This window comes from Elephas maximus, chromosome 3 (assembly GCF_024166365.1).
Source record: "Elephas maximus indicus isolate mEleMax1 chromosome 3, mEleMax1 primary haplotype, whole genome shotgun sequence".
Taxonomy (NCBI): domain Eukaryota; kingdom Metazoa; phylum Chordata; class Mammalia; order Proboscidea; family Elephantidae; genus Elephas; species Elephas maximus.
Window position 1 is genome coordinate 27986017 of NC_064821.1, and position 26772 is coordinate 28012788.

Below are 26772 nucleotides of genomic sequence, written 5' to 3' on the forward strand. Positions count from 1 at the left end.
TTCCTCCTCACTTCTCAGGGCTCAGCTCCGCGACACCTGCCCCGACCACTCTAACTCTATCATGTGACCCTGGTTTATAGTCTTATAGTCTCTGAAATTGTTCCATGGATAATTTCTTTGCCTGTTTAGTACCCTCTTCTCCTCAGAGCAAGGTCTTGTCTGCTCTGATCACCGCTGTGACCCCTAGTGCCTACAGCAGTGTGGGAACAATAGCAAGTACTCAACAAACTTTTGCGGAATGAATAAACTGAACACTATTTTGGAAAAAAATGATTATTTTTATTTAATAGCAAAATAATATATGTTGTGGGAAAATCTGCAAAATACAGCATAGAAAATGCAACTGAAAATCAAACTGCAAGTCTCAGTTGCCCTTTGTCCCTGGGTCTCTCCCATGCATGTAGGTACATAAATGGTGTGTGAACATGTGGGTGTGCACAGGCACATATGGTCTTTCCAGGCCTCCTAAGGAGGCCGGGCCCCTCAGGGCCCCCAAACTCTTACCCCTACCCTTCTGCATCTGTTGTGTTCCTGAGGACAACCCTGAGAACATCCTTCATCGAAGACCTTCTGGCTAGAGGCTGTTAAAGAGTAAGGCTTTGCAATATCACCATGAGGTAGCTATGGTTGGCCCCATTTCCAGATGTGGGAACTGGGCCTCAGGGAGGTTGGCTGATGTGACGGAGCCCACACAGCTGGCAAACACAAAGTCAGGATTCCGAAAGGCTGCAGGCCCCAACGCCTCAGTTCTTTCTATGGTGCCATGGAGCCTTCACTCGCCTGAGTCTCAGCCTGATGTCCTGCCCTCTTCAAGATGCCGCTCAGAACCACAGTGAAAGCTAGGATGGGCAGGAACCCTGAGTCCAAGGAGCAGGCTGTGCCGTCACATCCACCAGTCCATGGACTCTTTGGGGCAGGCCCTGACGATGACCATACAATGGGGCAGCCCCTTACACAGGATCCTCTCAGCCTCCTGGCCCTCCCACCCTAACCCCTGCAGCTCAAGGACCCTGAGCTTGGGCATAGTGAGGCACGAGGAGAGGATTTCAGCTGCGGAGGGCATTTCTGGGGTGATGAGTGGGCCCAGCAGGCACAGACTCTCCAGGGCCGGCATTCCTTCCAAGACTGACAGGCCAGGGGCAGAAAGACCCCTCACGGTCAGCCGGATCTTGCGTATATCTCGGAGGTGGCGGCTGATGGCCAGGAGGGTGCCGTCGGCCGAGAGGGTGCAGCCTAGCACCTCCAGCCTCTGCAAGTAGCTCATCTCCTGCAAGCTTGCATCCAGCCCTGTTTCGGTCACGCGGTAGGTGCCACCAAGCACCAGCGAGCGCAGGGCACGGAAGCGCGTCAGGCCCTGTAGGTGCTCATCGCGGAAGGCGGGGACACGGTCTAGCACGATGCACTCAAGCAGGGGCAGGACTGTGGGGTCCTGCTCCTTGAGGAGCCAAGCCATGGAGATCTCACAACTGTGCAGCTCCAGGGTCCTCAGGGTGCAGGGCAGACTGGTGATGGGCACCATGGTCAGGTCGGCCACGTGCAGGCAGAGGCGCTTCAGGTTGGGGCACTTCTGACCTAGGGCCCTCATCAGGGCAGGGGACAGCTGAGGGGCCTGGGAGCCAGAGAACAGGTACCCGCCCATCCGCAGGGAATGGAGCCGAGATGCCATGTACCGACGAAGGAGATGCCACATGATTTTAGGCCGCATCTGTAAGAGTCAGGGATTGGGGTAACTGGGTAAGAGGCACAAGGCTTCCAAGGCCACAGCCTGCCTGAAGACAGACACACCCTGACAGGGTTTCAGGTGTTTCCCTGGGCTTCTGCCCTTCCCTTGCCAGCCTCACCCTGGCCACCGATCTCCCCAGGGGCAACAAGATAGCGTGACCCCACCATTTTGACTTTTAGGACTCTGAACAAAAGCAGTGAGAGGAAGAAAATGATAACAGATCTGTCCTTAGCACAGAGTAAATTCTCATTCTCTCTCCTAGAGGAAGAAAGAAAGCAAAGCAACCTACCAGGATTGTACCCCTTTTGGCTTGACCACCTCTAGTAGAAATAACCAACAAAATAAAACTGAAAAAGGCAAAAGCTGCTCAGGATAAAATTTTGTCTAGATTAAAAATCATTGTCTGGGTTATGGACTGAATTATGTCCCCAAAAAATGTGTGTTGTAAATTCTAAGCTCTATACCTATGGTGGAAACCCTGGCGGCGTAGTGGTTAAGTGCTACGGCTGCTAACCAAATGGTCAGCAGTTAGAATCCGCCAGGCACTCCTTGGAAACACGATGGGACAGTTCTACTCTGTCCTATAGGGTCGCTATGAGTCAGAATCGACTTGACGGCACTGGGTTCGGTTTTTTTTTAATTTTGGTTTATACCTATGGTTATAAATATCATTTGGGAATGGGTTATCTTTGTTATGTTAATGAGGCAGGATTAGTGTACTGTGTATCTTGAGTCAATCTCTCTTGAGATATAAAAGAGATTAAACAAGCAAGCAGAGCAGAGATGGGGGAAGAGAGATGCCAAGCCACATGAATTCTGTCCAGGGGCAGAAGCTCAGAAGAGACAATTCTCCAGAGCTGACAGAGAGAGAAAGACTTCCCCTAGAGCCAGCACCCTGAATTAGAACTTCTAGCCTCCTAAACTGTGAGAAAACAAATTTCTGTTCGTTAAAGCCATCCACTTGTGGCATTTCTATTATAGCAGCCCTAGATAACTAAGATAGAATTTGGTACCGAGAATGGGGTGTTGCTCTAAGAGACACCTAAAATGTGAAAGTGATTTGGGAATTGGGTAATGGGTAGAGGCTGGAAGAGTTTTAAGGTGCCTAAAAAATAGTAAAAGCATAGTAAAAGCACAGATTGCCCTGAAGACTGTTGGTAGAATTATGGACATCAAAGGCAATTCTGGTGAGGGCTCAGAAGGAAGTGAGGACAGCCACAGAGAAAGTCTCTATCATCTTAGAGGATCTATATGGTGCCAGTAACAAAATGCTGCTATAAATATGGATGTTAAATACGCTTCTGGTGAGAGTTTAAAAGAAAACAATGAACATGTGATTGGCCAATGGAGGAAGGGTAATGCTTTTTATGCAGTGGCAAAGAACTTGTCTGAATTACATTCAAATGTTTCATGGAAGGTAGAACTTGTAAGTGATGAACTTGGATATCTAGCTGATGAGATTTCTAAGCAAGATCCTAAAGAGGCCACGTGGTTTCAGCTTGTCACTTACAGTAAAATGTGAGATGAAACAGATAGACTTAAAAACAAACTGTACAAAATGAAAACAAAACTTAAAAGATTTGGAAAGTTCTGTTGTACAAACTAAGGGCACATGTCCTAGAATTTTCACTAAGGACATGGCTACACAATGTTTTGTTAAACAGATTAAGCCTGTGACTGATCTAACCAACTACCGCAGCAGAAAACCCATCAGCTTAGACTGAACGGGACAGAGAAAGAGCGAAAGAAAAGAACTCTGTCTGCCTCTTGGAATTCTACAGGCAGGAAACAGGCCAAAAGAGCTACATCTGTTGTCCTCCAAAAAAAAGAAAAGGACCATCCCTGGGGCAGCTCGGAGATCAGCAGAACTGTTGGAAGAAGCACAGGAAGCAGGGCCTTCTTGGTTTCAAAGGGTGGGGCCACAGTTTCCTGGATCTCAAAGGATGGGACCACAGCCTTCTAGGTTTCAAAGAGTCGGATCCAGCCAACTAGGTTCCAGAGTGTGGGACTGCCATTAAAGTGTGCTGGGAGGGTGGGATCAACACCCAAAGCTGAGGGGGCAGGGCTGCCATGCCCAAAGGGCAGAAGAACAGGGCTGTCTGGGGCCAAGGGGGTACAGTTGCCACTCAGGTGGACTAGGAGAATGGGGCTGCCCAAAGCTGAGAGAGCAGAGTTGCTGTCCTAGTGGGCCTGGAAGGCGGAGCTTAAGCCCAGGGCTGAGGGGCCTCCACCCAGAATCCAGAGGGCATGGCCAACACCCAGTCTTGAGGGCAGGACCTTTGCCAGGTGGTACCAAAGAACAGAGGATTATTTTTAAAACTTGACAGCTAATATAAACTGTTCTGCAGAGTTTTGGACTTGCTTGGTGCCTGTTACCCTTTTTTTCCCTCCAATTTCTCCCATTTGTAATGGAAATGTCTATCTTATGCCTGTTCTACCACTGTACTTTGGAAACAGGTAACGAGTAATCTGTATTTCACAGGATCACAGATGAAGTGGAATTTTGCCCCAGGATGGAATACACCTAAAGTCTGACCAATATTTGATTTAGATGATTAAAAAGATATTTGGACTTGGAGTTAAGACTTTTGAGATGATGTGATGGGGTGAATGTGGCAAGGACATGAATTTTTGGGGGCCATGGGTGGAATGTTGCAGATTGAATTATGTCCCTCCATAATATGTGTTGTGAATCATAACCTCTATGCCCATGGTTATAATCCCATTTGGGAATGGGCTGCCTTTGTTATGTTAATGAGGCAGGATAAGTACAGGCTGTATCTTAAGTCAATTTCTTTTGAGATATAAAAGAGATTAAACAAGCAAGCAGAGCAGATATGGGGGAAGAGATGCCAAGCTACATGAAAATCAACCAGGAGCAGAAGCTCCTACAGAGCCAACAGAGAAAGAAAACCTCCCCCTAGAGCTCGCACCCTGAATTTGACTTCTAGCCTCCTAAACTATGAGAAAATTAATTTGTTTGTTAAACCCACCCACTTTTGCTATTTCTCTTACAGCAGCACTAGGGAACTAAGACAGTCCAGTACAATAAAGGCTGTAAAAATTAACCCTGTGAAGTTAGACTTGGTAGACAAAACAAAAACAGCACAAAATATAATGACTGATAACACTGTGCATTTTACGTTAAAAAAAAAGGGAACAGAAAAAGGAACTACGTAGCATTAAATTTATTGACTACTTTTGACCAACCAAAAAAACCAAACTCATTGCCATCAAGTCGATTCCAACTGGTAGTGACCCTATAGGGCAGAGTAGAACTGCCCCATAGAGTCTCCAAGGAGCACCTGGTGGATCTGAACTGCCGACCTACTTTTGACAGAGGCATCAATCTGCCTGAACAAATTTAGATCTTCAAGTTTGGGTCCAGGGAAATGGATTCACTAGAAATATTGGCCACCAACAGGTAACTTATGTGGGTAGAAGCCGTGGCTAGTAAAATTCTCCCACTGGTGCATTCAAACCACCAACCTTACAGTTAACAGTCGAATGCTTAACCACTGTACCACCAGGGCTCCATACAGTAGGATACCATTAGCTAAACAGTAGAATAGCATTAGCAATACTGTATATTACTAATGGACACACATAAAATAAACAAAAATATGGAAGGAAGGATACAAAACTACTTGATGATAGTGGTTACCTCTAAGGAGTTTCAAAATGTGCAAAAAAAACTATCATGTTTTATACATCCAGTAAAACTTCTGAAAGCTGGAAACCGTGTAAGGCAGAAACCTGTCAGAGAAGGAAAACAAATACTTTCCACTAAAACAAGCAACAGAAAAGTGGTAAGACTGCACCATGTCAAAAGCAGAAAACTTCCAAGACCTAGATAGAAAGACAAGGCGGTCCCTTGAGTTCCAGCTGTCACAGATTTCACTGTATGTGTGTACACGTATACATACGTGTCTTTGACACACATGGATGATCTGCAGCAAATAAGGGCAAAGGTTAAAATAGGTTAAATCTAGGGGGTGAGTATGTGGTTGTTTGTCATAGTATTTTCTATGCATACCTGGGAAGCCCTGGTGGCACAGTGGTTACGAGCTTGGTTGCTAACCTTTTGGTCAGCAGTTGGAACCTACCAGCCACTCCTTAGAAATCCTGTGGGGGCAGTTCTACTCTGTCCTTTAGGGTCGCTATGGGTCAGAATCAACTCAATGGCAATGGGTTATGTATATCTAGATATGAGAAATATTTCATAAGAAAAACAAAATGTTAATGGAAGAGCATGGGAATGGTTAGGTTGCACTATTCTGAAAATTAATTCTGGAAATTAGTTGACTCTGAAAAATGATGTATCCACCAATAGTTTTAATATTTGATAATGTAAGCATACCACCACCACCACCAGTTGTCCTGGATTCAATTTATACTCATGGCAAGCCCACGTGTGTCCGAGTAGAACTGTGCTTCATAGGGTTTTCAACGGTCTATTTTTCGGAAGTAGCTCACCAGGCCTTTCTTCCCAGGCGCTTCTGGGTGGGCTAGAACCGCCATTCTTCTGGTTTGCAGCCCAGCGTTAATGTATTTATTGTAATGCTGCCTGTATGACAGAAACTGCTCTGAGCCCTTTCCTTGTACAATCTCCACCATAGTCCAATGAGGCAGGTACTGTTCTTTATGCCCGTTTCGGAGCTGGGAAAATTGAGGCTCATAGGGGCCAGGGCTAGGTAACCTACCAGAGGTGGCAGGGGAGCAGTTAAGTGGCCCGTCTCGCAAACCCGAGCCCGAGCCCCAACACACTGTCCCAGGGTGGCAGGGATGGTCCTCCCGCCCAGCCCTTCCCGCATACCGTGTAGAGCGTCAGATCGACGTGTCGCCACAGCCATTGGTCGTCCACCAGCCTCTTCCAGCGATGACAGACCCTGGAGGAGGGGACCCGCCGTTAGAACGACCCCGGCACCACCGGGAGCGGTCTACATCTCCGGGTGCGCCTCCCTCCCGGCCCTTCCCACTGCGGGGCGGAGCCGCACCTGGAGATGCGGATCCGGTCTCGGACCGGGAGGTAAGAGAAAATCTCCAACAGGACAGAGTCCGGCAGGTCGATCACAGACGCCATGATCCCAAAGAAGCACACTTCCACTTCCGGCTAAAAGGACGCGGGGGCTGGCGCCTTCGGGCGCCCGAGGCGGCGGGAGGTGGAGGACTGGGAGGAATGCGGGCAGGGAGGTGGCTGCGGCCTCCAGTCATCGGCGGGGAGACTCGCCTTTTCTCTAGCGACGACGTGGTTAGACCAGGAGCCTGATCAGGCCCGGGTCAGGACCAGATGCAGAGGACCCGACAAGGCACAAATTTCAGAGGACTGAGTTAGAAGTAGGGACTAAACTCGGGGGGCGTGATTAGAAGCGGTGACGAGCTCGGGGGGCGGGGTTAGAGGCAGAGACGCGGCTCGGAGGACCGGGTTAGAGGCGGGGACGAGGCTTGGGGGCGGGGTCAGGAGCGGAGACGGTACTCGGGGGCGGGGTCAGAGGCGAGGACGAGACTAGGGGGAGGGGCTGGAAACGACGACCAATCCTGGCAGGCGTGACTAGGGCGGGAAAAAGGCGCCGTGGGCGGAGCCGAGGGCGGAGAGGCGGCAGAGGGGCGGGACTGGGGACGGTCTCCAAGCCCCGAAGGCGTGACCGAGGCGGGAAAGAGCTGGGGCGGGGCGGGGCGGGGGGAGGGCGAAAGTCGTGGCGGAGGACGAGGTTTCCACAGTAGGAGACCAAAAACCTGTTGCCATGGAGTCGGTCCTGACTCATAGCGACCCTACAGAACAGTGTAGAACTGCCCCATGGGGTTTCTGAGAGCGACTGGTGAATTCGACTACAGACCTTTTGGTTAGTAGCCGAACTCTTGACCGCCGCGCCACCAGGACTCCACAGTAGTAGAGACTACACAATAAACAACGTACGCAGGGATTTACTCGTGCTCACTTACTAATCTGTAGTGTACGTGTCACCTATATTCACCTTCGATGTGGTGAGACCCATGTGGAATTGTTCACACAAGTAAACCTATACGCACCTTGCTACTGGTTACCCCGCCCCGTCTCTACTTTTACTTATTTTTAGCTTAATAATGTGCACTAGGATAAATTTGTAGAAGTGGAATAACTTGTTCAAAAGGCATGTTGAATTTTTCGTCTTGATCGTTACTGCCAAATTGTTCTCCACAGAGGTTGTTTGTGTTGACACTCCCACCAAATACATTATTTATTATGGTAAATATATATATATTCCAGAAAAACCAAACCTGTTGCCATTGAGCCTATTCCGACTCATAGCGACCCTATAGGACAGAGTAGAACTGCCCCATAGAGTTTCCAATGAGCTCTTGGTGGATTCAAAATGCCCACCTTTTTTGGTTAGCAGCTGAGTTCTTAACCACCGTGCCACCAGAGCTCCATATACATATCTACACACACGTATACATATATATACACGTATGTAACAATACATTTGCCATTTAAATATTCCTCACATTTGCAGTTCAGTGACATTAAATTATGTTCATCATGTTGTTCAACCATCACCATTACCCGTTCCCAAATTTTCCCATCATCACTCATTTTTAAAATAGCAATTCATAAGGGCAGTAAAAGATTTATTCAAACATTTCCATACTGATGGGTATTCAGATTTGGTGTTACCACAATATTGCAGGTAAGCATTCTTTTCTATATAGCCTATGTTTTTATAAGGAGCCCTGGTGGCACCGCGGTTAAAGTGATCAGCTGCTAACCATAAAGATCGGTGGTTCAAAACCACCAGTGCCTCCCCAGGTCTCTATAAGACAAATAACCAGAAATTACTTTGTTGGGTCAAAAGACATGTGAGATTAACTTTTGAATAGATTGTGCTAAATTACTTCCCCAAAAGTCTATAATGGCAATAAATATATTTTTAACACACACACATACAGAGCAGGGGTTGGAGACTTGAAATCTGTTTTAAAAAGAAAAACATCTGTATATACCACAGCATCTTCGAGCATGCTAGGAGAGCTCAAACTGTTTGTGCTGCCCGGGGACCTTACTTCTCTGGATAGAGAATAGTAAATACTGGGAGTAGTTGGCAATAGGGCTAGCTTTTCTTAACATCTTATTATGTGCCCTAGTTTAAACCCATATCTATATATACACCTAGAGAGGTCCCTAGGTGACATGAATGGTTTGTGCTTGACTACTAGCCTGAAGGCTGATGGTTAGAACCCACCCAGAGGTGCTGCGGAGGAAAAACCTGGGGATCTGCTTCTGTAAAAATTACAGTCAAGAAAACCCCACGGAGCAGTTCTACTCTGTCACACACTGGGGCACCATGAATTGGAATTGACGTGACAGCAACAGGTTTTTTGGTTTTATATATCTAGAGGATTTTTGTTAGCTTTTATGAAAACTGAAACATACTCCAGTAGGAAAATATAATGAACCCCATATACCGAATACCCAGATTCAACAATTATTAAGATTTTGCCACATTTGCTTCATTTATGCTTTTCCACTCCTCTGCCAACGTATTTTAAATTGAAATTTAAAGTGAATTCCAGACACCAAGTTATTTCACCGCTACAGATTTTATTATGTATCCCTAAAAAGTGGGGACATTTTCTTGGATAACCACAACACAATTATCATACCTACAAAAGTAACCATCATTATATGGTGTCTTAGTTATCTAGTGCTGTTACAACAGAAATACCACAAGTGGATGGCTTTTCAAACAAATTTACTTTCTCCGTTTAGAAGCCTAGAAGTCCGAATTCAGGGTGCCATCTGTAGGGGAAGGCTTCTTCTCTTTGTTGGCTCTCAAGAAATGTCCAGTTTGATCAAGACAGCCTTTTCTCAGCCTTGTTCACAGGCAGGTCTCTCACTGGCCCTCAGCCTCTTGGCCTCTCTGCCTGGCCTCCTCCCTGCTCAGGCAAGTGTTACAAAGCACTTTAGCTCCACTGATACATGCCCAGAGGCACCCACTCTGCCAGGAAGCCTCCTGCCTGAAGGTGCTCAGCTCTCTCACTCCATGGGTTTGCTCCCATACCTCTCACTCTGGTGTCCTGGTTCTGCTGCCACTGTTTCTCTGCCACTGCTTCTTGCCATCCTGCACAGTCTCCAGTGTTACAGCTCTCTATCTCTCCGTCCCCTGATTCTAGGAGAACCCCAGGCCCAAAGGACACACTCCACTCCCATCTCTTCTTCTAGGTGGTAGTGAGGTCCCTATTTCTGCTTGTTTCTCTCCCCTTTTATCTCTTGTAATATAAAAGTCTTGAATAAGGGTAGTAAGAGTGGTGACTTGAATCACACCGTCTAGTATGGTGGTGACTGAAGATACATCCCACCCTAATTCCAACTCATTAACATAACAGACAACTCACTCCCAAATGGGACCATAACCACAGGCTTAAAAAAACCTGTTGCCTTCAAGTCCATTCTGATTCGGACTCATAATGACCCCTATAGGACAAAGTAGAACTGCCCTGAGGGTTTCCAAGGAGCGGCTGCTGAATTTGAACTGCGGACCTTTTGGTTAGCAGCCAGGCTCCAAGCCATAGGCATAGAGGCTAGGATTTACCAAAGGCTAGAATTTACAACACATCACAAAACGGAGGATAATTATATCAGATCACAAAATGGAGTACAACCACACGATACTGGGAATCAAGGCCTAGCCAAGTTAACACATATTTTCGAGGGACACAATTCAATCTATGACACGTGGTATCATCTTAACACCCAGTGAATAACCCAATTTCTTTAATTGCCTCAAAAGTTATCTTTGGAGGGGTGGGGCCAAGACAGTGGAGTAACAGATGCTTCCAGTGAAACCTCTTACAACAAAGACCCGAAAAAACAAGTGAAATGATTACATTTATGACAATCTAGAAGCCCTCGACATCAAAGGCAAAGTTAGAAAACGGACCGAGTGACAGGGCAAGGGAGAGACGGTTCAGAAGCTGAGAGGAGTTACTGGTCCAGAATAGCCAGGATCCCTCAGGCACCATTCCTGGGAGGAGCTGCAGCAGGCTGGTGGTAGCATTCAGCTGCAGCTTCCTCAGAGAGAAACAGCCAGCTGCACAGCCTACTCACACCTCCAGAATAAGAGAAGAATGGCAGTCTTGGCGAAAGGTAAGTACTTGCATATATTTTACCACTCCCCCAGCCCCTAAGCCTGCTTCAGTGGCTGTTGATTTCCCTGGGCCTGAAATAGGTTCTGTTGCACGGCCTGAGCCATTCTCTCAGCCTTGAGAAGGAATAAATTCACAAATGGAGAAAAGATAATCTGCCAGTTCCACTAACCTGGGGAGCTCAGGACAGAAGTGGCTCCTGTCCAACCGTAAACGTTCCATGGACTTTGAATACCTTTCTCCCCTGCATGGACCTGTATGGGCCTATTTCAGGGGAATAGGCCCTTGTTGGCGGACTGCAACTGTTTTAGCTGTGCTGTGGAGAGGTGGGTGTTTGATGTGTGACACCACCTTGCCTGTTAAACGGGGTCCTCACCTACCCAAATCACGGTCCTAAGGACTGCTGGCTCCACTCAGGTCACCCAGCCACCCACAACAGGGATCCAAGGATAACTGGTACCTCCCAGTCCTTACAACCAAAAGCATTGAATGCCCACCCACCTGTACTCTCAGAGTGCAATTTATGTCAATAAATGCACACATCCAAAGAGAAAAAAGGCCCAAAATCAAAGAATTATCCCTACAACTTGAACAAATAGAAACAGAGTAACAAAAGAAACCCTCAGGCACCAGAAGAAAGCAAATAATAAAAATTAGAGCAGAATGAAATGAAACAGAGAACAGAAAAACAATTGAAAGAGCTAACAAGACCAAAAGCTGGTTCTTTGAAAAAATTAACAAAAGTGATAAACCATTGGCCAAACTGACAAAAGAAAAACAGGAGAGGAAGCAAATTACCTGAATAAGAAATGAGATGGGTGATATCACAACAGATCCAGGTGAAATTAAAAGAATCATATCAGATTACTAAGAAAAATTGTACTCTAACAAATTAGAAAATCTAGAATAAATGGATGAATTTCTAGAAACACACTACCTACCTAAACTAACACAAACAGAGGTAGAACAAGTAAATGAACCCATAACAAAAGAAGAGATTGAAAAGGTAATCGAAAAACTCCCAACAAAAAAAAGCCCTGTTCCAGACAGCTTCACTGCAGAGTTCTAGCAACCTTTCAGAGAACAGTTAACACCACTACCACTAAAGGTATTTCAAAGCATAAGAAAGGACAGAATACTCCCAAACTCATTCTATGAATCCACTATATCCCTGATACCAAAACCAGGTAAAGACACCACCAAAAAAGAAAATTACAGACCTATATCCCTCATGAACTTAGATGCCAAAATCCTCAACAAAATTCTAGCCAATAGAATTCAACAACATATCAAAAAAATAATACATCATGAACAAGTGGGATTCATACCAGGTATTCAGGGATGGTTCAACAATAGAAAAACAATTAATGTAATCCATCACATAAATAAAACAAAAGAAAAGAACAACATGATCTTATCAATGGATGCAGAAAAGGCATTTGACAAAGGTCAACACCCATTCGTGATAAAAGCTCTCAGCAAATTAGGAATAGAAGGAAAATTCCTCAACATAATAAAGGGCATTTTTACAAAGCCAACAGCCAACATCATCCTAAATGGAGAGAGTCTAAAAGCATTCCCCTTGAGATTGGGAGCCGGACGAGGATGCCCTTTATCACCACTCTTACTCAACATTGTGCTGGAGGTCCTAGCCGGAGCAATTAGGCTAGATAAAGAAATAAAGTGCATCCAGATTGGTGAGGAAGAAGTAGAAGTATCTCTATTTGCAGATGACATGATCTTACACACAGAAAACCCTGAAGAATCCTCAAGAAAACTACTGAAACTAATAGTTCAGCAGAGTATCAGGATACAAGATAAACATACAAAAATCAGTTGGATTCCTCTACACCAACAAAAAGATCATTGAAGAGGAAATCACCAAATCAATACGATTTACAATAGCCCCCAAGAAATTAAAATACTTAGGAATAAATCTTACCAGAGACGTAAAAGACCTATACAAAGAAAACTACAAGACACTACCACAAGAAAAAAAAAAAAAAGAGAGACCTACCTAAATAGAAAAACATACCTTGCTCATGGATAGGAAGACCTAACGTTGTAAAAATGTCTATTCTACAAAAAGCCATCTATAGATACATCACAATTCCGATCCAAATTCCAAAGACTTTTTTTAATGAGATGGAGAAACAAATCACCAACTTCATATGGAAGGGAAAGAGGCCCCAGATAAGGAAAGCATTACCGAAAAAGAACAAAGTGGGAGGCCTTACTCTACCTGATTTTAGAACCTATTATACCGCCACAGTAGTCAAAACAGCCTGGTACTGGTACAACAACAGATACATAGACCAGTGGAACAGAATTGAGAATCCAGACATAAATCCATCCCCATATGAGCAGCTGATATTTGACAAAGACCTGAAGTTCCTTAAATGGGGAAAAAATAGTGTCTTTAACAAATGGTGCTGGCATAACTGGATATTCATCTGCAAAAAAATGAAACAAGACCCATACCTCACACCATGCACAAAAACTAACTCAAAATGGATCAAAGACCTAAATATAAAATCTAAAACGATAAAGATCATGGAAGAAAAAATAGGGACAATGCCAGGAGCCCTAATACATGGCATAAACAGTGTATAAAACATTACTAACAACACAGAAGAGAAACTAGATAACTGGGAGCTCCTAAAAATCAAACACCTATGCTCATCCAAAGACTTCACCAAAAGAGTAAAAAGGCATCCTACAGACTGGGAAAAAGTTTTTTGCTATGACATTTCCGATCAGCATCTGATCTCTAAAATTTACATGATACTGCAAAAACTCAACTACAAAAAGAAAAATAACCCAATTTAAAAATGGGAAAAGAATACAAATAGGCACTTCACTGAAGAAGACATTCAGGTAGCTAACAGATACAGGAGGAAATGCTCATGATCATTAGCCATTAGAGAAATTCAAATCAAAACTACAATGAGATTCCATCTCACTCCAACAAGGCTAGCATTAATCCAAAAAACACAAAATAATAAATGTTGGAGAGGTTGTGTGCATTCCCACCTCAGGACCTTTGCCCTTAGTGGTTCCTCTCATCTGGACCAATTATCCAAGGTAGTCGTACAGCTGGATGCCTTAACTTCATTCCTGTCTCTATAAAAACTGATGACCACATCAAAAATAGTATCCTCTGCCACTCTCTACCTCCTTTACTTTGTAGCTCTTGTCACTCCCTCACAAAAAAAGGCTTGTACATCCCTTCCCCCTTCTTTCTGCCTTGAACACGAATTAGATGCCTCATGCTTTGGCAGCCATATTGCAATCATGCGGGGAAAGGCCAAAAAAAAAAAAAAATCACACAGACACTAGCTCCATATATCACTGAGCTATTCATCCAGCATTGCCTACATCCAGAATTTTCATCATGAAAAAAATAGCCACTTATTTAAGCAACTGTTAGCTTTCTGACTTGAAGCCAAGAGCATTCCTAACTTTACACACTGGCTCTTCCCTCTGCTCAGAACATTCTGATAACTCCTCATAACTCCAAAAGACAAAAGAGCTCCTATTAGTCAGAGCTTATTGTGTGCCAAGCACTGAGATAAGCGTTTTACCAGTATTATCTCATTGTATTTCCACAACCCTAAGTCAGTGGGGGCAGTGGTGGTTCAGTGGTAGAATTCTTACCTTAGGTTTGATTTCCAGCCAATGCACCTCAGATGCAGCCACCACTCATCTGTCAGTGGAAGCTTCCGTGTTGCTATGATGCTAAACAGGTTTCAGCTGAGTTTCCAGACTAGGAAGAAAAGCCTAGTGATCTGTTTCCAAAAATCAGCCAGTGAAAGCCTTATGGATAACAAGGATCCAATCCGCAACTGATCATGAGGATGGAGCAGGACCGGGCAGCGTTTCATTCTGTTGTGCGTGGGGTCACCAGGAGTCAGGGGCCGACTCTACTACAGCTAACAGCAAGTGATCGACACTAGAGGAAGCTGAAACTTAGAGGTCAAGTCACGTGCCAAAGCCACAAGTCCAGGTCTTTCAGATGCCAGTATCTGGGCCTCTTCACAGTGCCCTGTATCGTGCTTCACTCTGGAAAGTCATGCCATCACGCTGAGCAGTGCCCCCTCTGTGCTTCCCCCTCACAGCACTTGTCACTGTATTACTGTATGAACCTCTTCACCTGTTGTCATGGATTGAATTGTATCCCCAAAAATATGTGTATCAATTTGGCTGGGCCATGGTTCCCAGTATTGTGTGGTTGTCCTCCATTTCGTGATTGTAATTTTCCTATGCGTTGTAAATCCTAATCTCTGCCAGTGGTTAATGAGGCAAGATTAGATTATGTTAAAGAGGATTAGGGTGGCATTGTAACACCCTTACTAAGGTCACATCCCTGATCCAATGTAAAGGGAGTTTCCCTGGAGTGTGGCCTGCACCACCTTTTATTTTACAAGAGATAAAAGGAAAGGGAAGCAAGTAGGGAGTGGGGGACTTCATACCACCAAGAAAGAAGAGCAGGAATGTGAGTCTTTTGGACCCAGGGTCCCTGTGCTGAGAAGCTCCTCGACTAGGGGAAGGTTGACAAGGACCTTCCTCCAGAGGCCACAGGGAGAGAAAGCCTTTCCTTGGAGCTGATGCCCTGAATTTGGACTTGTAGCCTCCTAGACTGTGAGAGAATAAATTTCTCTTTGTTAAAACCATCCACTTGTGGTATTTCTGTTATAGCAGCACTAGATAACCCAGACAGCTGTCTTCCTCCTCTATCAAAAGAATTCTGGGGTGCCAGGTAGGCCTTCTTCACCGCTGGTTCTCCAAGACCTGCTGCAATGCTTGCATGTTGTTATGGACTGAATTGTGTCCCCCAAAAGTATGTGTTGTAAATCCTAACTGCTATACCTATATCCTGGAAACTCTGCTGGTGTAGTGGTTAAGAGTTTGGCTGCTATCCAATAGGCTGGCAGTTCAAATCCACAAGGTGTTCCTTGGAAACCCTATGGAGCAATTCTACTCTGTCCTATAGGGTCGCTATGAGTCAGAATTAACTCGACGACAATGGGTTTGGTTTTTTGTTCTGTTTTGTACCCGTAGTTATAATTCCATTTGGGAGTGATTTTCTTTGTTATGTTAATGAGAAAGTATTAGCATAGGGTGCATTTTGAGTCAATCTCTTTTGAGATATAAAAGGAGCAAATTAAGCAAGGAACTGAAGAAGCAGAGATAAGGGAAGATAGATGCCACGATAGATGAAGATCATCAAGGAGCCAAGGAATAGAAGCTGAGAAATAAGGGCCTTCTCCCAGAGCTGACAGAGAGGGAAAGCCTTCCCCTAGAGTCGGTGCCCTGATTTCAGACTTCTAGCCTTCTAAACTGTGAGAAAATAAATTTCTCTTTGTTAAAGCCACCCACTTATGGTATTACTGTTACAGAGCTAGATAACTAAGACAGTTGTTAAGGAAAGAGACCTCCTGAGCAACTCCTCCACCCCCAAGATGATTTCTTGCCTGGTAAACTCTGGGTGTATGGGGGATTGCTTTTAAGTTCAGCAGAACCCAGGTGTCCCTGCTCCCAGCTCAGTTACAGGGGGTTCCTAAAAACCATCTCATGCCCACCCCACCCAGCAGATAGGAGTGGAAAGGGGTATCAGGTGGGAGAAAAGAACCTCACATACAATCTCCCTCCTCTGACTCAGAAACCCAGGAAACAAGGGGACAGAGAGGGCTTACCCAGCTTGCTCCCTGGATCAGGTCCCAGAACTCTCCCTCCTGGAAAGCACCTCCCCACCCCCCAAAGAGCAAATCTGACAGTAGATACTGTCCAGACAGTGGGATGGTTCCATCCTGGCCCCTCTGTGGGCAAGACCTGGGTCCTTCATGCACAGCTGTGAAGTTCCCAGTTATAAATACCATGGTGCAGGGAGGGGTCACAAAAGGTAAGGTGTCCTGTCTCATGAGGGCCCTACCCCTCCTACCTGGGCCAAGGGGAGGGCATTTTCAAAGCAGTAGCAGTTTAGTCCTGAGACCTCTCATTGTTCTCAACTTCCTTCCCCCTTAACTTAACACAGCTGCGGCAGGTACCCCCATTTCCCAGCAGACCCCCACCACTCCCCATGAAGCCCCCAGCTCCCAATGATCCCAGACTTCATTTTCCTCCTCTCTCAGCAGTATTCCTCACCCCTTTCCAATCTCCAGCAGCCTACAACTCAGCACATGATCCTGAGTTGAGCTATCACTAAATCAAACATTGAGAAATTAGAACTTAAAAAAAAAAAAACTAACATTTACTTACCCCCTTCACCCCCTGATTACAAAAGCTACATGTTCAATAATGCAGGAAATCTGGGGAAACACCAAAAAGCATCAAAGAGGAAAATGAGACTCCCTCCAATCCCACCATCTAGGGGTAACCATCATTAACACCTCATATGACCCAGTATTTCTGTTTTGGACATGTTATCAGAAGGGACCAATCCCTGGAGAAGGACATCATAGAGGGTCAGTGAAAAAAGAGGAAGACCCTCGAGGAGGTGGATTTGACACAGTGGCTGCTGCAACAATGGGCTCAAACAGCAATGATTGTGAGGATGGTGCAGGCCTGCAATGTTTTGTTCTGTTATACATAAGGTTGCTATGAGTTGTTGCTGTTCTTCTTACATTGAAGAGGAAAATGAGATTCAGGGAGGGGAAGTGTCTTGCCTGAGACCATACAACTTAATTTTAAGAGGTGAGGTTTGTATTTTAACTCAGCCATCTGGATCCAAAGCCTGTGCCTCCAGCCTGAGTTTTTCACATTCACTGCCCTCCTCTGCCAACAGTCTGCAGCCACTAGAGGAATGATGGCTCAAAGTTCTGAGGCAGGAAAGCCTGATGTTTTTGATGGGACCCCAAGTCAGCTCCCTAAGGCAGGAGGACCTGACAGGACACCCAGAGCATCTGCCTTTTCCACAGAATGGCCTCTCCTGTCTTCCCCTTCATCTCACATCCTAGTTTGAGGAGGTGATGGGTCTTAAGAGGTGATCCCTTTTCAAGTGAATCCCACAGGGTCACCAAACTGGGAGAATCCAGTCTGCTGAGAAAGAACTATTCAACAATTCCATTGGTTGTTTGCAGGGGGCCTGCTCCCTGTCCCACCAGTCCAGGGGCTGCTTTGGGGCTGAAAGGCAAGGCTGGGATCTGGTACAAAGTGCTCCCAGTAGGGCAGGAGTGACCACCCTTGAAAAATCAGGACAAGGAGATTTTCCAGCTTCCTTGCTGCCGGCTGTGGCAGGGTGGCGACTGGCAGTTGGCTCAGGTATGCAACGTATACTCCAGTCCAAATAGCGCTGTTATTAAAAAACGGGATCAGTCGGCTCCTTTGCTTACTGACTGTAGTTTGCATCCCAGGTGCCCCGGGCGGGGGCGGGGGGAGGGGGGCTGGTTGTCAGTGGGGGCAGACGCTACTGTCAGAGGTGGGGGGTGAACACAACTCTTTGAGCCCAGCCCTGCACAAGGCTGGGGGCTGGACGGGATGCTGCAGGATTCGGTCCCTGCGCCCCGTAGCCCCGAAGCTGCAATGAGAGACTTCGTCCGGCTCAGGAACGGTAGGTCCTCCTAGGATGTTTCCTGGGCCCCTCCGGCCTCCTCACCAACTGACAGGGTCCGCCCACAGCGAAGGCGCCTCAACCAAAGGCTCCGGCGCCAGCCCTCACCTATTCCTTTACGCCCCTTCCCTATCCCTACACGGGCCGGGATCCCGGCTCGGCCCCACGCGCCGACTTCAGGAGTCCCCCTCTCCGGCATCGGGACCCCGAAAGCTGCGACCGGGAACCGCAAGGCAACACCCGCACCCAGGAACTAAAAGATCCCGCCCGGTGGCGAGGTGAGGGGGCCGTGCCTCCACGAGTGCACTTCCGCTTCCGGCTCCGAGCGACGCTTGCGGCCGGGTTTAGTGTTCAAGCTCCGAGGTTGTGGCGTCGGTACCTTCGAGGAGATTGGAGGTGAGGGGGCCGGGAGAGGTGACGGGTCTCGGCCGCCTAGATTCCGCAGGCCTGCGACTGTCGAGGTCGGAGGCCGGAGAACCCTGGGGCTGGGACTTCAGGCGACATGGAGGGGCGGAAACGCAATTGCCGAAGGCCCGCGGGCCTGGGACATCGTACTTAGGGCTCAGGAGGACTCAAATGCGAGGGTTTGGAGGGGGTGAGCGGAAGGCTTAGTGACTGGGGAGGTTGGGACCTGAGAGACATGGAGGCTGGGGTTTTAGAGGTCTGGGAAACCCCTGGAATCTTGACTTTGCCGCCTCCCATCCCTGGTCCTGTGTAGCTCCAGCCAGGATGATCGAGGTGGTTTGCAACGACCGTCTGGGGAAGAAGGTCCGCGTTAAATGCAAGTATCCTTTGGCAATCGAGAGGCAGTAGCCTCTGGGGGTGTGCTTGGCACGAGGCAGGCACTCAGTCGGTGTTGTGGGGTGGTTTTGATTAAACCCAGGAACGGGGGCAGATGGCGTCCTGACAGAGCGCTTTCAGCCCTGGAATCCCCTCTTCTTTTCCTACCTCCTCTTTGCATTTTCCTTAACTTCTCTGCTTCCAGCCCTGATGACACCATCGGGGACCTTAAGAAGTTGATCGCAGCCCAAACTGGCACCCGTTGGAACAAGATTGTCCTTAAGAAGTGGTGAGTGCAGTGGTAGAGCTGCGGCCAGAAGGTTTGGATTGGGGGAATGCTGCAGGCAGCCCTTTGCTTAGGCAGTGCTTCCTCAGCCTGTCTCTAGGGTAAGGACCTCCTGGGCTCCTTTCTGAAAGGTCTTTATCCCATAGGTACACCATTTTTAAGGACCACGTGTGTCTGGGCGACTGTATCCTTTGTGTGACTTCCCGAGAATGGGCCTGCTTGCCCCGCCGTGTTTCTCTTTGTTTGGTACCAGAGTCTAAAAGACTTACACACATAAAGTGTTTAGTATGTAGCACATGATAAGCATTTAGAAAGAGGGACCTATGTAATTATTTTGTTGCGGGAGGGGAGTGTTTGGCTGGTGAAATATTTTGACTAGTATTAGAAAACACTTTAAGTTCAAAATATTTTTTGAGTACTGGGTAGAGTAGACATCCTTGCTCCACCTGAGTGTTGGGCAGGAGGCCAGGATGGAGTGAAACTCAGGCATGTTTGTTACGCAAGGCACTGGAGCATGTACTGTTTTTATGTTTTGGATTCTCCCCAAATCAACATAGGCCAGTCCAAATGGCTTCCTTAGCCCTGGGCTGAGCCTTCATCCTGACCCAGCTGTGAGTGGGTGAAAGGGGTGGGGATGGAGCCCACCATGAGGATTCCTTAACACCTTCACTTCAGATGAAATCCACGATGGGATGAACCTGGAGCTGTATTACCAATAAGGCAGAATTCCTTCCTCCTCTTCTGCCCTCCCTCTCCCCTTCCCACACAGTGGTATGGAGGCTTGTTTTTACATTAATAAAAACTCAGATGCTGCTTCGGTGTTGTCTTCTTCATGTCAGAGCTGTCTGATGAGGGGGAGGGCTGGTGTCTGTCTGGTTGTCACTGTACCCTCAGTGCCCATTTGCTCAGTAAGAGTTGTTGATTGGGTCATTGTGGGAAGAGTGAGTCAGCAGAGTGGGATCCCAGAGCTCTGGGGTTTGCCCTAGGTCACTAAGGGTCCAGGCTTGGGATTGTCACCCTAGAAGACCAGGGAGCCTCTGGGTGGGGACATTAGTAGATGTAGTGGTTAGAAATACAGGCTCTGGATTCAGACAGACCCTGGGTGAAATCCCAGCTTTGCCACCAACAGCTGAGTGATCCTGGGCAAATTACTTAACCTCCCTAAGTCTTCATTTCCTTATTCAAAAACTAGAGCTAATGGTGTTTACTTCATTGGTGTGTTGTGAAGCATAAATAACATAAAGTATGCTTAAACATCCACAGTTACTGGCACTTAACAAAAATAAAAAATGAGTATAGTGGACAGCGGAAGGTAGTGTGGCATAGGCTGTAAGATTCCAGCCTTAGGAGCCAGACCAGCTAGGTATGCACTCTGACTGATCATTAGCAATGGGACTCAGGGAAGTCGACCTCTGATCCTCACTTTCCTCCCCTGAAAAGGACACCATGATGGTACTTACATCTCAGTGAGATAATGTAATTAAAACAGCACACTACCTGGCGCATAGTGCTGTTAGCTGTCCTTGGTCTTCCTCCATGTTTGAGTAGACAAGACAGCAAACATCCTGCCTCTGTTCCTCTGGCCACATGTCCTGGTGCTGACCTTGGCCCTGTCCCCTCCTAGAGGCTGAAGAGAGACCTGGGCCCAGTCTCATTCTGGAGCCCCTCCTTGGAAACCCGTTCCCAGAATCTTGCTCCATCAATACTCCGTCCAAGTTCCAACCAGCCTCTGCCTTTCTTTCACCACAAAGCTTGGAAAATGGACCTGCCTGCCACATAGGACGGTGCTGGTCTGTAGCTCATTGAAAATGGTCTCTCTTTGGTCTTCATTAGTGCCTCTCCCCACTTTCCTTCCATGGCTCCCTCCCTTTTTGGGGACTCCTTTTCCTCCAGGCATGGCAGAAATATCAGTCTCCTGGTACCCTTGCTCTTCCTACTCTTTCTGCTCTGTCTCCCCCATAACTGGCTCTGTTTAAAAACAAAAAATTTTTCAGTTATATGACAGGCTAAAGAGGTGATTCCTTGTTACTTTCAAATCAGCATAGAAGTGAACAGGCTAAAGATGAAAAACTCTCTCCTCCATTCTCTTTCCTGAGATCAGGCCTTTTTCAATGTGTTCATATAAACTTCCGTTTTAATTTTTAAAAAATTATGTGGATGCATGCTTATTAGAAAAATCCAAGTGTTTGTTAAAAACTTTATTTCTGATACCATCCCTTCCACCAGTGGCAGTCATTGACATATTTGAGTAAATCCAGAAATTTTTTGCAATACAATGTAGTTTTTATACAATTGGGATAATTACACATACGGTAATACAGGTATTCCTGACTTGATGTATTCGAGTATTCATATTCAACTTGCATCAGAACAAACTTATGATGGAGTTGTGGGAATGGAATTCCTATACTCATATATTAGCAGCTGACTTTTATATGCTTTATCTTTGACATCTTTCCATATTAATGATCTTTCTCATTCTCTTTTAATTATTTTATTGATTTTTTTGTTTGTTTCATTTTGCTCTTTTACATAAAAGGGCAGTGCAGGACAATTACTGGGTGATGGAACTGTCCTGTATGGATCTGTGATGGTGGATATAGGACTCTGCATTTGTCGATCAGGATATAGGAAGATAGGTGAAATGCAGGCTGTCAAATGAATCCGTGTGTACTACAAATTAATCACATGACCACACTTAACAGGTGGGAAAGAAAGGCGATAAGTTAAATAACTTTGGAAAAAGTATTTTGACTGAATAAGACTAAACACAAAAGAATCTAGTTGATAAATTTGTACCTTATAGGGGTTGTTGTTAGTACCTTTGAGTCAGTTCGGACTCACAGTGACCCTACGTATAACAGAATGAAACACTGCCTGTCCCTGTGCCATCCTCACAGTCATTGCCATGTTTGAGCCCATTGTAGCAGCCACTATGTCAGTCCATTTAGTTGAGGATTTTCCTCTTTTTTCAGACCCTCTACTTTACCAAGCCTTATGTCCTTCTCCAAGGATTGATCCCTCCTGATAACATGTCCAAAGTACATGAGATGAAGTCTCACCATCCTCACTTCTAAGGAGCATTCTTGCTGTACTTCCAAGACAGATTTATTCGTACTTCTGACAGTCCCTGGTATATTAAGTATTTTTCACCAACACCATAATTCAAAAGCATCAATTCTTTGGTCTTATTCATTGTTCAGCTTTTGCATGCATATGAGGCGACTGAAAATATGGCTTGGGTCAGGTGTATTTTAGACCTCAAAGTGAAATCTTTGGTTTTTAATACTTTAAAGAGGTCTTTTGCAGGAGATTTTCCCAATGCAACATGTCATTTGATTTCTTGGCTGCTGCTTCCATGGGTGTTCATTATGTTACTGGAGAATGGTCTCAATTCTTGTCTTCGGCGTAGGAAAGAATTCAAACACTGAGACAAATATTGCCAAGTGAGCAGAGGTTTATTAGCTAGCAGAGGGTTAATAGCAAAAGTACACTTGACTAGGGAGCATCAAACAGGCTACTCAGATATATAGAGTCTGAGAGCCCCAATAGTTGTTTTCTTAGGGTTTTATATCCTTGTCTCTTATCTCTCCCTGTTAACGTTTAACAGCCAAGACAGGGACCCCTATAGAGACTATTTCCTTGGCTTAAGGTTTAATTACCAAGTTAGGGACCCCTATATGGATCATTTCCTTGGCTTAAAGTTTAACTACGTAGGGACCATCTTACTGAGGAATGTCACCACCCCTTGTCTCTTCCTCTTCCAGAGTGCAAGCTCTCCCCCTCCCCCTTACAATTATGGATCCAAGTAAAATGAAATCCCTGACAACTTCAATATTTTCTCTGTTTATCGTGATCGTGATATTGCTTACTGGTCCAGTTGTGAGGATTTTTGTTTTATTTTGAGGTGTAATCCATACTGAACGCTGTAGTTTTTGATCTCCATCAGTTAGTGCTTCAAACCCTCCAAGTCCTCTTCACTTGCAGCAAGCAAAGGTGTGATATTTGGTACCGAGAGTGGTTCTAGAGAAACAAAGTCATAAGAATGAGTTTTCTAAATTTGTTCTCAAGTCTGACTAATCTAAAAGGTGCTGATGACTCTGCTTCCACCTGATGTCAGGTGGCAATATTAATATGCAAAATATCACTAACAGTAGATCAAATATTGGTGAGAAGCAAGGCTCTGGGTGATCACATGTTTGATACTTTTCTACAATTTTGTCAGAATGAGAAGTATAGGGAAACTGGTTGGTTGGTCCTACTTTTGCTAGACAAAATAGTGAAAGAAACAGATGACCTTGGGGCTTCAGAGTCACAGCTCAAGCACCACATAAAAGACCTCAAAGTTTCCACTTGTGCCCTGAAAGAAAGCCTTCTTTCTTGTAGTAACAGAGCTGATATTGCTGAAAACCAAACCCAGAAGCTTATCATAAGAGTGGATGAATTACAATGCCTCTGAATTCCCAACCTCCAGTGGTATCTGAAGTTAAAGTGAGGGTGTGGATTGGGAAGAAATGGGATCCTGAACCTTGGGATGGAGACATATGGGCAGATAATCAGGAAATTGGGGACACTGAGCCTCTAAATTCCATTGAATCATTCCTGCCAACAGAACCAACCCTTTTAACTCCCATCTGAAGAGGGTATTCCATGTTTGTATGGGAAGCCACACTCCCCAGTAAAACCATTATCCCCTCCAGCCCCATCTGATGAGATTAACTCAGCTGTATCTGAAGAGCCTTTGTCTGAGATACCACCTAGGGTGGTGGCTGAGTCATTGCCTGGGGCAGATGCCTTACAAAAAAAACCCTGTGCCATGGAGTTGATTCATAGCGACCCTATAGGACAGTAGAACTGCCCCATAGAGTTTCCAAGGAGTGCCTGGTGGATTCAGACCTTTGGTTAGCAGCTGTAGCTCTTAACCACTATACCACCAGGCTTTCCAGACTGTCTTAGAAGACATTGCTAAATGTCCCCAAGACCCACTCCTACCTCCCATTTTCACAGCTGCACAGTCAGGAGAAGCCTCCAGCCTGATGTCTGACCCACAGACTTGGACCTTGGTAACCTCTACAACTGTGAGCCATTTCCTTGAGATAAATCTCTCTATATTTACATATATATATTTCAGGAGCCCTGGTGGCACAGTGGTTAAGAGCTTGACTGCTAACCAAAAGGTTGGCAGTTCGAATCCACCAGCTGCTCCTTGGAAACCATATGGGGCAGTTCTACCCTGTCCTGTAGAGTTGCTATGCGTTGGAATCACCTTGACAGCAGTGGGTTTGTTTTTTTTTAATATGCGCTTTGCTGGTTTTGCTTATCTGAAATACCCAGCCTCGCTAGAGGTATGGGCTAGCAATTCTGAAACTACCTACCTACCTGTGTGTGTGTGTGTGTGTGTGTATACATACACGTTACAGTTCAACAAATAATCTATTATAGATGAGAGCCACGGTTTCTTATTGCTAGAAGTAAAAGTTACAAATCAAATGGAGGAAGGCTGGAATGAACCCTGTGGGACTGGATTAAAGTTGGAGGTATCAGGATGAATTTATAACTGTGTTTACTATATATGCAGACAGAAATATAGAGATGTATACGTGTGTGTGTATGTATATACATACACACATACATACATTTCCTTTTTTTATCTACGGAGCAGGACCAGAAGCAGTGACACCCCAATAGTGATGACCATATCTTGCACTCCAATCTTGGTTTCTAAATACAATCCTCCAATAAAAAGAACTAGGCCTTCTGGGAAAAACGAGTTGGTTCCAGGGCTTGGGCAGGGAAAATACAAGATGAGCCTGGAGCAATCTGTGGTGCCAGAAAGTAGGAAGTGCCCAAATAAAAAAGGATGGGAGTGTGTTGAGAGAGCACAGGAACCAAACTGAAAGGGCTCCAAATGGCCAAACCTGGAACAACTTGAGCAACAAAGTAATGATGGTATTGAATTATAATCCAAAGAATAAAATAATTTTGAGCCCATTTTAACTAAAAAAAAAAAAAGCTGCCACTGAGTCAACTCCGACTCATGGTGAACCCATGTATGTCAGAGTAGAACTGCTTCATAGGGTTTTCAGGGGTAGATTTTTCAGAAGTAGATTGCCAGGCCTTCCTTCCGATGTACCTCTGGGTGGACTCGAACCACCAGCCTTTTGGTTGGTAGCCAAGCAGCTAACCGTTTGTACCACCCAGGGACTTGAATATCCAAAAACTAACTGAAGAAATAAATGTGGAGAAAGGAGAACCTTTTCTTACAGGAGGATTCCAATAAATAAATGTGGAAGTATAGAAATGAGAAATCACCATTGGACACCACAGCACTAATTGCCATAGGCAAGATCCACTGTTAAAAAAAAAAAAAAACCAAACCCAGTGCTGCCAAGTCAATTCCGACTCATAGTGACCCACTGTTAGATGGTAAAATTTTGTGGTCAGAATTTAAGCAGAAGTAGGATATTTGCATAATCTTGAAGTATCTGCCTTAAATATTAATTACAAAGGGAAAAACAGTAAGTTTAGATACCGCCTTAAGGAAATGGTCAAAGTTAATATATGTGGTATGCAACCCCTGAAATGACTCCTAATGATCCCCACATTCTGGTATTCACAACCTTGTATAATCCCCTCCTCTTGAGTGTAGGTGATGGGATGCAATTTCTGAGATAGGTTCCAAAGAGACTGGCTTCCATCCTGCTTGCTCTCTTGCTTTCTTATTTGTTCTGTGATGAAAATCAGCAGCCATGTTGTGAGCTGCCTTATGGAGAGACCACCAGCCAAAGCCAGTGAAGAATATAGCCCTCAGTCCAACTTCTTGTGAGGAACTGAATCTTGCCAACAATCCCTGCCCCAGTCAAGCCTTCAGATGAGACTGCAACCATCTCTGCCAACACCTGATTACAGTCTGTTAAGAGACCTTGAGGCAGAAGCATCCTGCTAAAGTGCCTGGACTACTGACTCAACAGAAACAGATAATAAATGTTCATTCACTAAGTTGTGGGTGATTTGTTATGTGGCAGTCCATACCTAAGACAATCAGTAACACATTTCAAAATCATCTACCACTTGATATGATGCACCAGGAAGGGCACATTGCTTCTGGTATTCTTCCTGGTGATACATAATTCAATTTAATTGTGAGAAATTAGACAAACACATCATGACAATATTGGAATGAGAGACATTCTACTCTTCAGAAGAGTCTGTCATGAAAGACAAGGAACTGTCACATATTGGAGGAGACATGACAATGAGAGATTCTGAAACCAAAAAAAAAAAAAAATATTCAAAAACCTGGGGAAATCT

At 45.5% G+C, this 26772-nt stretch overlaps 2 protein-coding genes across 2 annotated transcripts; one reads left to right on the forward strand and one right to left on the reverse strand.

Moving 5' to 3' along the window:
• Positions 1-312: 312 nt before the first annotated feature.
• FBXL12 (F-box and leucine rich repeat protein 12) lies at positions 313-7044 on the reverse strand. The gene is made up of 3 exons (XM_049876801.1): positions 6721-7044; positions 6540-6612; positions 313-1705 (listed from the first exon to the last, which is right to left on the reverse strand). Exons 1-3 carry the CDS (start codon positions 6804-6806, stop codon positions 884-886), a joined length of 981 nt encoding a protein of 326 aa, XP_049732758.1. The 5' UTR covers positions 6807-7044; the 3' UTR covers positions 313-883.
• An 11638-nt stretch (positions 7045-18682) lies between these two features.
• Positions 18683-20274, forward strand: UBL5 (ubiquitin like 5). Its single transcript, XM_049875814.1, has 5 exons — positions 18683-18791; positions 19114-19180; positions 19381-19464; positions 19608-19645; positions 20137-20274. Exons 2-5 carry the CDS (start codon positions 19125-19127, stop codon positions 20178-20180), a joined length of 222 nt encoding a protein of 73 aa, XP_049731771.1. The 5' UTR covers positions 18683-18791; positions 19114-19124; the 3' UTR covers positions 20181-20274.
• The last annotated feature ends 6498 nt before the right edge of the window (positions 20275-26772 follow it).